Here is a 12,423-nt window from a genome sequence, read left to right on the forward strand (position 1 = left end):
AGACGGGAATCGGTGGAATTTGCATTTATTCGGTGGAATACTTCGCAGGGCAAAATATTGACGCCATGACGACTAATTCGAAATCAAACGATTTCTTCCACCTCTGATAAGCGTATATCGTGTATTCGAGTGCACGTACACCAATCCAGGCTCCGCTATCTCGCCTCACAGGTACACTAGATGACAATGACCGAATGACGGCGTGGCGTGAGCAGGCGATCTAGAAAGCGAGTGGAAAGCTGGAATTTTCTGTTTTGGTGCTTCATGTCATCCCAACTGGCCAGGCTACTGCGTGATGTCACCAGGATTAGTAGTGTGGTCTAATGCCACGTTACTGTCGATTACGGTTGGTCCACCGCGAGAAATGTGACTTTAATGTTAAGATTAAGTATCTTATCAGCTTTTGTTGAGTGTCCCACTTGCCCAGTGCAGTCTCTGTATACAGGATATTTGTATGGAAGAGTGAACTCGCCTCCGAAAAATGGTGTCAGTACCTCTTTAACTTATGCAAGAGCTTGCCATGACGTCATAGGTTTTGACGGTGTCCGCTAAGGCCCTAAGTCATCTCTTGTCGCCTAAATGAAACTTGTAACGTCAGACTGATGTTTACCTGCTGAAGTTTTGGCACGAAATACAAACATGAAACCTTCACCTTGTAAAGGTTCTATTCTAACACCCCCTATAAAAATGTTTGCGCCTCATGGCACACGTGTCTCGCGCATAGCCTGCATTTGGGGTTCGAAACTATCGTGTGGTAGGGAGCGTTGTGCTCGCGAGCGTTTGTTATCATCACCACGATCATCATCATGGTTAGTGCGTAGCGCCGGCAATGACGCCTGGCGGCAGGCCTGGGTGGTGGCGACCGAGATATGAAAGGTTCTTTTATGCGTGTGGCAAAAGGTACGAGCGGTCGCCACTCGTGGTGGGCCCGTGAGGACGGCGCCACGGGTCGTCGCTCGCGGGCCCGCGGGTGAGTCAAGCGTTGGCGACGCCATCTTGAGTGTGTTCTTATGTTTATCTATTGGATGTTGTGTGATATTGTGTAAGGTTGTTTAGCATGTTGATTACGATTGATGTAAAATAATTCGGCTGACGATAGCGTCGTTCTGAAAGTAGTTAAATGAATGAGTGTAGTTAGGTTTGGTCTGACCGTACCTGCTGTCTCCATTCACTCCAAGAACGTGAACCTCGCCACTTAGGACCCCACAAACTTTATTTCGAATTTCAATACTTAACGTATGCTGGCAAAATTATTGACTGCAGTTTTTTGTCCTCAAAGAATGCTTCTTCTTAACTACATTATTCTTTAACTTACCGTCATGGTAGTTGAGTGGTAAGGCACTCGACTGCTGACCTCAAGGTTGCGGTATCGAATCATTGCTGCGGCGGTAGCATTTTTAATGTAGGTTAAAAAGCTTCAGGCCCATGTGCTTTGATTTGCGTTAGAGAACCTCAGAGAACGTGCGTTAGAGAACCTCAGGAGGTCGAAATTTTCGGAGCCTTTCACTACAGCGTCTCTTATAGAGATATGGTGCTTGTGTGACCTTAAACCCAACAATTGTTATATTATATGGCTTATTGCTTCCCCTTAATGTTTCTTGACAAGAGACATTGGGACAGCTACACGCTATGGTGCTGCGAAGACTGAGGAAAGAATGAAGCTCATGGCCTTGGCCTTCATCCCTTCCTCTTCACCCTCACTTATTTTACCAGGTCTTCGCTATGCTCTACACTCCAAGGCTGAGCCATTATTTGCCCTCTGACTCAACTGGACATGCTGGACATGCTGGCCGTCCTTTACGAACCGCATGCCTACCCGTACTGTCGCAACATCTACGCCGTGCACTTATCGGCGTTCCACCGATGGGAGTCGCCGTATGACCCATTACACAATGCGGATCTAAACGAGACAAATATTAGAGACCTGGACAATGTCGTGGGGCAGATGGCACGATCCATTACCTTAGGCACGTCCAACTTCATAACCCCGGACTCTCCTGTGCTGAGCGTCGCTGAGATTGCTGCTCGGAAGGACCAGGGCGAGATCCTAACAAGAATGTGCCCGGAGAACGTACGGACATTTCTTGAGCCTGACTTAAGCCACAAGAATAAATAAAGCTGACTAGGGTTGAGCTCCGCTATGGACAGGCTTCACTTCTTCTAATCAAGGTGAACTGACAAAATAATTTGTATCTTGCCTACCTGCTTCAGTAAGCAGCTAACAACTCAGTACACCTGGAAGCCTGGTGGGCCCGTTCTGGTGATGGTTAGTTTTCTTAGATGTGAAGTTGCTCAGGGTAGAGCCGAATTTGGTGTGTGTGGCGTGACCACCCGTACTGAGCATGCGTGTACTGAGCATGCTCTACACTCCAAGGCTGAGCCATTATTTGCCCTCTGACTCCTCCTTTCTTTCCTCCTCACACTCACTTCTTCTCACCACGCCTTTCTATAGCGTATACTTACAAGTCCATGCTTCCTGTCTTTTCATATTTCTTCTTGAGTGTTGCTTTCTACCTCATTCTCTGTGTGAGTATTTATTTCGCCGTCTTTCAAAGCCATTCTTTGTTTTTCCCTTCATTCTCTCTACTTCTCCGTTTCTGTTTCTTTATAGATACATCTTTCTTATCTCTTTCATTGTGTACTTGCAGTCTCACCTTCTGCGTTCTTCCTCTGAGTTCTCTCTTTTTCTCACTATATTTCTCTTCCACTTTCTAACTCTATCTTTATCCCTCTATGTTGACTAACCTTAGACAGTTGTTCGTTTCTCTTCGCTTTCCTCTTTTGGTCAATTCCTTTTCTTCTTTTCTTTCTCAATTTATGATCGTTCTCTCACTCATCAGAATTATGCGCTTCGCATGCTGTAACAGTCGGTAAACGTTTTGAGGCAGCAAAGGAGAAGCCAAAGAAGAGGGCGAAGACAGCGTGTGCACGTTCAGGATGATGATAGTTCTTTGGAGTAGCCACACGCCATAACGAGATTCTGAACAGCTTCGTTGTATTAGAATAGTCGACAGTGAACACTAATGACCACGTCGTGTCATTGTTTCTGAAATGTTCTAGCTTCACACTTTCGCCAATACGAAGTGAGAGCACAGATTGTGATCCTCCAACCATTCATTGGTCAAGTGACTTTTTGTATCATTTGCGTCAATGTCAGCGCAGTCTTACAAGAGCGTAGGTATATCTATGACGACTTCACAGGAAAAGTGTTTGTTGCTTCACGCTTATAAGACAATCACCGAAATCAGGAAGTACGTGAAATAAAAAAGCTTTTTCACCCCGTCACTTCAATTTAAACGAGGACCGTCACGCTCAGAAAGCGAGTCTTTTCACAACATCACCATGGTTCTATGTTTTAAAAAACTAGCATATGTATTCTACATAAATGCGTTGCAGCCGAAATGAAAAAAAAACGATTCTAGCAAATGACGATTTTTTTTTTAATTTTGCGAAATCAAACAAAAGCCACCTACGGAACGCAATCTAATGTGGACAAGCAGGACTGCAACCATCAGTAGAACTTATACTTAACGAAATGTTGACGCTAAAGGCGCGTTTCATGCATGTTTATAGGACTATCCCAGCGCTGTTATATGGTACCCACACAAATGCTTGGGAGAGGATAAAATACTCACGAAAGCGGCCATGGTTAGAGCGAAAGGAAATAACGCCTCGTCAAAGCCACCAAAAAACATCGTTCTATCGACGGCTGCATGCCACACACTATGAAACGCAATGCTTAATCATTCCTTGTGTTACAACTCCCATAAGGCAACCGATAGCGTAAATTTTAGGAGATCGGCAGGTTTTTCACCTTAATAATTACCTAGAATACTTGTCGTACGAAAGAGTTTGTCACGCAGGAACGTTACCATTCCATCGATGTTGTCCGCTTGAGGGTCCTGCTCCGGCACGGAGGCATCTATCTCGACCGGGACGTCTTCGTCTTGCCATCCTTGAGACGCTACCAGCGGTACGAGGGAACCATCAGGTGTCCACCGGAGGGTACCTTCGGAAACATGATAATGATCTTTCACAAGAACTCCAGATCCCTCCGGCTCTACCTGAACACTTACCAGCAGTAAGCCGGGGCTTTTTACTGCGTCTGGCCACTATAAAGGGCCCCTAAACTACATAGAGGTTGAAATTGCGTTACGGTGCTTCAGTTGTGCATTAGTCTTCAAGGAATACATAGGTGCGAGAACATGGCCTGCACCTACGTCACTCGACTTCACTGCAAGGAGCGAGTCTGCCATATTGATGAACAGTTTTTTTTCTTTTGTTTCTTTTTTTCTGCAGCGCTGCCTCACCATGTCGCAGAGTTTCATCCTCCGCTGTAGTTTTATGAGCATTTTTAGACTGCCGTAATCATGGCGACAGCTTCGGAAGAATGAAGCCGCCCACCAGTAAGAGCACTTTTCGAATATCAAACTGTATTGCAGGCCAGCGCGAGCGTTTGAAAATGCTCAGTGCCAACCATTCGAGAGCTTGGCTCACTGGCGCTCATATTGCGCGCGAATTTCAACGATGAAAACCCAGACGTTCATGTGTGAGGCGCGCATTCTGTAACAGGCACGTGAGAAAAAAAGAGCAGATATGAGAACAATAATTAACGCAGATGCTGTTGTGTCCGTAGGAAAGCTGCATTGTTCGACAAGACGACCCGAAACTGGGTTTAACCATAAAGCACGAAGTTAACAGTGCGGCAAGCGGAGGCCGAACGGCGCCGAGCACAGGCCGATGCATGTTAGTGAAGCCTCATGCGGCTCACTTTCGATGAAGATCCGCATGCATGCAGTGACTAAACTCTCACTACTCGTTAACACACATCTACATACGTCTGTCTATGTTTATATAAAAGAAACCCACGCTCAAGAGGACCGTGATTTAGAAAGTGCACACACTCAAGTGTACGGTGATTAAGAACTTAGTGCACACATCAGCATTTCTTGATTTAGCAGCGTTAGTGCATCGCTATTAAATATCCTGGGCTTAGAGACTGCGTCAATTTGATAAACCGTTCTACTTACCTCTGAAAGCACGATGAAATTTACGGTCGCGAAGCTCCTTCGCTGACTTGCTCTTCATGCAGCCTCTGGTGAAGCCGTGCGATGAATTCCACTGACTTGTACATTTTTGTTGCACCTGGGGTTGCAATGTTAGTGCTGAAAACCAAATAGTTCACGATATGTTCTCGCGCAGCCCTCCTGAGAAGGTGGAGGTGTTCGAAGTCGGGTCGGTATAGTGACCGTTACGAGTGGAAGCGTGCAGGGATCCACTCTGTCGCACAACTGTATCTTTTCCTCGCAGCGAGGTCGATTACTAGTCCTGAATAGTGCGCCGCATTGAATGGCGGCGTTGTTTCAACCAGTGGCGTGATGCGCCTGTATAACACTGCTCGCGAAACAGTGACCATGGCAATGCGGCTACATCGAACGGAGCAATGTATAGTCGTACAGTTGGTACGTACAGGCTCGTCTGTGCGGCTGTTAATCAATATGGCTGCCGTAATAGGACCTCAGCAATGACGACGTCACGTGCAAGCCGTGTATAACGTAGCCACATGCGTTTGATGATCGAAGTTCACAGCACTCTTCCTTTCATCATACTCCGTGCGTAGAATTGTCTCTCCTCCTATTCTAGTGCTCCTTCTCGCAAAGTGGGAAGAGTGAAGGAGAAGCTGAAGGACGTGGGCGTAGGTGGGAGTAGACAAACAGGTTATTTTGCAGACGACATGGCCAGTTTCGAATGCTGATGTCATAGCCAACGCGGTGGTTTACCGAAGGCCTCCGAAAGAAGAACCGTTTGATTTGGGAAAATAGTGGTCTTTGGAGGCTCGCAGTTCTGCCACGTTCGGCTTTGTTCATCGTAATGGCATTCTGCACTTGGTAACTTGACTCCCGTGTTTACTTGAAGTGCTAAGAAATTGCGCGAGACAGCCTATGGGCGTTTAAGGAGAGGATTTATCGATTGGTACGAAGGTTTTAACGTCCCAAAACCATCATATGTATATGAGAGACGCCGTAGTGGAGGACTCCGGGAATCTAGACCACCTGTGATTCTTTAACATGCACACAAATCTGAGCACACTAGCCTGCAGCATTTCCGCCTCCATTGAAAATGCAGCCGCCGCAGCCGGAACTCGATCCCACGACCTGCAGGTCAATAGCAGAGTCTCTTAACCACTAGCTCACCGTGGTAGGGCTCTAAGGTGAGGATTTCTTTGTGAACTCTCAGTGATTTCTTTAACCATGGCGGCTCCTGCCTTGGCCAGTAGGCCCTAATAATAGTACAATCGAACCTTAGACCTCTTCTTTGCCACAGCAGCCCGACAAGCGAACCATTTGGTCACCGCCGCAAGCATGCTTTTTGCACACTATAGAGCCAGCTATATTTCGTGCGCTTGTGATAGCGTTAGTGCCGTCATCTGCGGGCTATGAAGCACTGCGTTATTATAGCACTATTATAGCACCGCGTCATCATAGCACCTACAGTTACTGGTGCGCGACCGCATGAGCGTAGAAGTTTTTGCCTGCAGACGTGGAGCGTAGAAAAAGAAAAGCGACCTCCGCAGATGCAGACGAGATGTTCATTGCAGGACAGTGAGAGTATGAAGTGGTTATCATCCGTATTTACTGTGCAAGGTGTTGGGTTTGATTCCCAGTGCCACTGGGAACCGCCAGATGTTTTTCAATGGGAAGAGCGTCGGATGGGTTTACTTGCAATTACTTGCATGGGTTACTTGTCTATGTATAAGGTGACGTCTTGCTGCCTTCTTCATTCTCCTTCTTCCTCCCCCAACAACCCGGCGTCATGCTGTTCTGTAGTTGCATAAATGAGGTGGCGAAGCACGCACATCAGAAGCACCGAACTGCGAAATGTTTTCATTTGCCTCTTCCTATTGTATCGCGCAGGCTGAACGAGTCGGTCTGGTACTACAACGGGGGCGTAGTACCAAACGTCACTCTGACTGATCCGCATACGCACCTCGTCAACCGCGTGCACTACGGCCTGAAAACGCAACTGGACATGCTGGACGTCCTTTACGAACCGCATGCCTACCCGTACTGGCGCAACATCTATGCCGTGCACTTATTGGCGTTCCACTAATAGCAGCCGCCGTATGACTCATTGCACAATGCGGATCTGAACGAGACAAATATTAGAGACCTGGACAATGTCGTGGGGCAGATGGCACAATCCGTTACCTTCGGCACGTCCGACTTCGTACCTCTTGACGCTCCGGTGCTGAGCGTCGCTGAGCTTGCTGCTCGGAAGGATCGGGGTGAGAGCCTAACGAGAAGTCGCCCGCGAAACGTACGGACCTTTTTTGAGCCTGACTTAAGCCACGCGTATAAATAAAACTGACCAGGGTGGGGCTCCACTATCGACAGGCTTCGTTTCTTCTAATGAAGTTGTACTGACAAAAATAATTTGTATCTTACCTTCCTGCTTCAGTAAGCAGCTAACAACTCAGTATAACTGGAAGCCTGCATGGTGGGCCCGTTCTGGTGATGGTTACTTTTCTTAGAGGCGAAGTTGCTGAGGGTCGAGCCCAATCTGGTGTGTGGCGTGACCACCCATACTTAGCATGCGCGTTCGTTCCACCTCTTACTCCTCTTTAACGCCGTCACAGGGAGCGTCTGCTCCTCTACGCTCGCTCCCCTAAGTCACACCTCTAGGCATTCTTCCTCGCGGCGTTTGCACCCCGCTGCGCATGTGCATACCCTCCCCCCTCTCTCTCCTCTGCTAAGGTTCCCTCCCTCGGTAGTCTCGCAACGCCGATGCAGACAGCATCTGCTATTTAGTTTCTTGATTGAAAGAAAAAAGTTCACAGCATACCCACGGAGTGAATGATAATGAGTAGGGCAAAGTGCCCATTCGCCTGCCCACCAGTCCAATCATCCGTCCGTCCATCCATCCATCCGTCCGCCTGTCTGTCTGTCTGTCTGTCTGTCTGTCTGTCTGTCTGTCTGTCTGTCTGTCTGTCTGTCTGTCTGTCTGTCTGTCTGTCTGTCTGTCTGTCTGTCTGTCTGTCTGTCTGTCTGTCTGTCTGTCTGTCTGTCTGTCTGTCTGTCTGTCTGTCTGTCTGTCTGTCAACTATATGAAATTGTCAACTATAAAAACCATGAACATTGTCTAGTGATATTGTTTCTAAGGACATATACACACAAGATCACAGGCACAGGATTTGGACGTCCGTAGTATTTCCATTGGGAGATTTTGCCTGTGCGTTCTTCAACAATAAATTTTGCATATAGCACGTTTGCTAAACTTGCACTGCGGGTCTCCGTGTCGAATTGGAGGCTTCGGTCTATCATTGCGCATTATCAGTGATTGGCATGTTTCACTAAGAAACGCCGGTATGCATTAGCGCCCACTGTTTCGTGTCTGCATATGATTTTCTTTAGCGGGAGATGGTGTAACTGTTTTTGAAGATAGTTTTAAACCTCGCGGTCAGAGAATTATTCTTTAAGGGCGCCGAAAGAGGTGGCTCCCAGGAGAGGTTTTTTAAAGAGAAAGAGGGAATAGTAAAGATTGGGACACGGTTAGAGAACTTCAAGGACGGTGTCCCGATCTGCTTGCCGTCGCCCAAAAGAAAACATTGCGGCCTGGACAAATGCCAGCCGTGAAATCCGTCAAGTGTACTCCTTCAACGAAGGCTCTCTGCATACTGCTATAATCCCCACCAAGTGTTGTACGGAACGGCGCTCGAAGGAATGTTGTTCTAGCTGTTTGTTCCTTTTAGGGGAAACGGAGAAACGACACCGTTTCATTCAGGATTGGTGGCACTGTTACGGTAACACGTGACGTTAGCGAGAGAAAGGGCGTTTTTTTTTTGCAAACGTCTCACAGGTTTCAAGGGGCACATGTACGCAGTTCACAATGCAGCAAGGAGCCGATGAGCGACCGCGTGAGGAGCAAGATATGTACCAGTCACCTGTTAAGTTAATGTGACGCATGTTGGTTTATTTTTCCGTCATGGCGCCCACCGGAGGGGCAGAGAAGTAACAGACGCTGAGATGGACCTCGCGCGATAGGAACAGTTGGTTTTCTTACGGCAGAGCTGGTATCCTCAAGATTTGCCATGGGTCATAGAGAAAAAAAAAAAATCTTCGTTCTTATTCAGCGTACGGCCTCTTCGTCCTTTTCCTTTTTTGCTTCACTTCAAGAAATTTACTCTGATTGGCAAGATGATTGGCGAGAGAAAGAACACATAAAAATCCAGGGATAGAGATACAGGGGAAGACAAAAGAAAAGTAGAAATCCTAATTTGGGGGAAATATTCAAGCGCACAAGATAGAAGGAAGGAAACGCTCGACACGCTCTTTCAATTATTCGTTTCTTGGCCAATCCCCCATAGCGGGTGTGAGCCATTCATGAAGGCCGTTAATCATCATCGTCATAATCGTCAAGCGCGCGCTCTCACGAGACAGGGTAGTTGTTCAGTCAAGAATTTTTCCAGTCATGGAAGATACGGAGACGCGACGTTCAGGTGATTCGCAAAGGTGCCTCTTGTACGGGGTGCCACCGTCTTCGCCAATGCTTGTTCCACTTCTCGAGGAGCAGGGTGGCACTCGAACACCGGCTACAGCCACGTACTCGGTTCCCGTTGCGGTTTCCATGACGCCAGGGCGAATCGAGGGAAAACTCGGACACGAACAGATGGCACATGGGCCTTCAGCATGGTATGTTTGTGTCTTTAAGTTCGGTTGTGTTTTCGCCGAAATCGACATTATGCGAAGTACAATCAGAAATTTTTTACAGGTACACATTGAGTTGAGAGGTAGGGGAGAGAGGATTGCGAGGTGACTCTTGTTATGCATCTGTCCTAATCGTCCGTATGAAGAAAGCCGTGTTGTTGTTTGTTTTTCCAAGTTGTCATATGAAACCATCTGTGCCCCCTCCCCCTTCAAAACAGACCTTTATGTAACTGTAACGTGGCTTTGCCATGCCTCCAGGAATGAAAGCATTGCAAGTTTTGTTCACCTCACGTTCTTTTTGGCTCGGCCAAATAGGTGCGGAGGCAGTGAAACAGGATACCCACAAGAAGTGAATTCCCTTAGGCTTGACAGGGAAGCTGAAAACTGTTATGTTTCTATACGTTTGCTTTCGGAAAAGCAAAGAATCGGTAGTCGACAATCGCCCTCAGTGGCAGGAATCCCGGACTGTGTCTTTAATAAGACCATTTCAGCGCAGTCGCGGTTCGACTCTTTGAAAACAATTGCCCGCGCACTTGCGATCTAATACTGCCTACTCGTTAATGCAAATTACACACTGATTGCAGCCTAAGGACGTTGTTCTTGAGTTCAAATACCTGGACATGGCCAATGTCTCGTCCATTACAGGAACTTTTCTCCCTTAGGAATTTCAGTTTTCTAGCGCACCTTGCTTAGAAAAAGTAGATTGATCACTTAGCATTTTACAATTGGACTAATCTTCTTCATCATCGTACGCACCACATTTTTTATTCACTCAAGAAGTGACGATTAAAAGATATATATTTAAGCCAGTTCCACGCCATGTGAAAGCTGTAAGATGCGAAGAACAATGATAAGCTGGTGTTTCCTATTATTTATCATCTCTTTATTGGCTATTTCCTGCTTTTTTTGCGTGAATATATATGTATTATTTTGAACACCTCCTTTCTTGTTTTCTTGTAGTTATAATATTTGTTGTCCAATTATCTTTCTTTTTTTTTTGCTTTCCGGTCTTCCTTCTGTTGCTCTTCTACTGTTAGCTGCACCAAGTGCGGCGAGTCAAACTGCAGGTGCTGGCCTTAACTCCTGACCACACGCAGCGGTACAGCGAGTTGCTTTCTGAGGCGGCGTTGCCCCCTTTCCCTGTGGAGAGCAAAGGCGCGAGAGGTCGTGACGCTGCGTCAGAAAGCCACATGGGGGCAGGCCTTTAGGCAGTCGCTTCGCTGGATGGGATCGGCGATTGAGCCCGTCGGTGATGATGGCACTCACGGGTGTCAAAATCGTTCTGTTCTCCCAAACCGTCATGGGATCTCTGACCGACACTTGCCTTCCAACAGGAAAGCTTGGGTTAATAGGGCCCCTGCATATGGGTTCACGGAACGGGATGGCTGACAGGACAAAAGTGGCCCTTGCACAACCAGACTGACCCTTGCTAGAGAGAGTGGTCTGTGCGGCGTGACTCAGAAGACGAAGTGACAGAGACTTTTGAACAACGAACAACCATAAATTCTCGGCTCTATAACTCAGTTATACATAGTTTCAATAAATGTGTTTTATCCTGAAAAAGCGAGTGGTGACCAAAGAAAAAAAAGATAGGCGTGACCCTAAGGGACAAGAAGAGAGAAGAGTGTATCAGGGAACAAACTGGTGTTGAGGACAGCATAGCCGAAATCAAAAAGAAGAAATGGCCATGGGCAGGGCACGTAGCGCGAAGGCAATATAACTGCTGGTAATTAGGGTCACCGACTGGATTCCAGCAGAAGGCAAGCGGGTGAAAGGCAGAAGGAAAGTTAGGTGGGCAGATGAGATCAGGCAGTTTGCGGGTATGAAGTGGCAGCAGCAAGCACAGGACTGAGTTTAATGGTGGAAAATTTGAGATGCCTTTGTCCCCCGGTGGGCATAGTCAGGCTGATTATGATTATTATGACGATTATGACCCTGAGGAAGCTCATCGTCATCGAGTTATTGAAATCAAATTCTTTTTTTTTCTAACAGCGGGCGATCGTATGCTGGTCTTGCAAACGTGCGGCCTGCTCGCTTGATGTGTAACAAACGTGTCACTTGAGTGATGCTAACGCGAGATATGAAATGACGACAGAGTTGTCCCTTCAGTTTCTCTACAGTTAAAATGTCGTCTAGTTCCGATGGTTTGTGATGAATTCTCAATCTCTTCGCCCGTTTTGGCGCAGGGATTGCTTGGACTTGACTCTCCTCTCAGTCTTGCTGTTCGCTGTGGCATACGTGGGCGTTTTGCACGTCGGCAGCGCTGCATCCTATCAGCCGCAGCTTATCCCTGTGCAAGATGGGCATCGTCCGAAGAGCTTCTATGATACCGATGGGCACACGGGCTACAGCTACGACATAGTACCGGACATTGTACATTTTGTTAGGTAAGAACAAAAAAAGGAGACTAGATCAATGTTTTTTTTTTTGTGTGTGTGTGTACAACCCCATGAAACTAGCAGGTAAAGCAATCAAGGATAGAAAAAGGGCTCTACTTGTAGCGATTAGTTAATTTAGCACCCAATATTTAGGCGTAAACAAAGTAAAGCTGGCAAAAATAAATTGTCGCTTCTATCGAGACACTGAACCTACAGCCTTGTTATAACCCATCCGCTACTTTGCTTATTGGGCTATAGCGGTGGTTGTCCTGCTGTTTCTTTTCTATTGGGTATATCTCTGCCTGCAAATCTGGAAGAGTTAGCCAGTGCAGCTCTTATTA

The 12,423-nt window shown here is 47.0% G+C and overlaps 1 protein-coding gene across 2 annotated transcripts in view; it reads left to right on the top strand.

Annotated features, from left to right (window-relative positions):
* Positions 1–9,591: 9,591 nt before the first annotated feature.
* The window catches only part of LOC119163693 (uncharacterized), a 74,495-nt gene continuing 71,663 nt past the window's right edge, over positions 9,592–12,423 (top strand). For both annotated transcript variants that reach the window (XM_075873450.1, XM_075873449.1), the window contains exons 1-2: positions 9,592–9,689; positions 11,891–12,091. In XM_075873450.1, coding sequence (XP_075729565.1) covers positions 9,625–9,689; positions 11,891–12,091 — 266 coding nt within the window. In that variant the 5' untranslated portion in view covers positions 9,592–9,624. The remainder of the gene's footprint in view (positions 9,690–11,890; positions 12,092–12,423) is intronic.

This window comes from Rhipicephalus microplus, chromosome 9 (genome assembly GCF_043290135.1).
Source record: "Rhipicephalus microplus isolate Deutch F79 chromosome 9, USDA_Rmic, whole genome shotgun sequence".
NCBI classification, from domain to species: domain Eukaryota; kingdom Metazoa; phylum Arthropoda; class Arachnida; order Ixodida; family Ixodidae; genus Rhipicephalus; species Rhipicephalus microplus.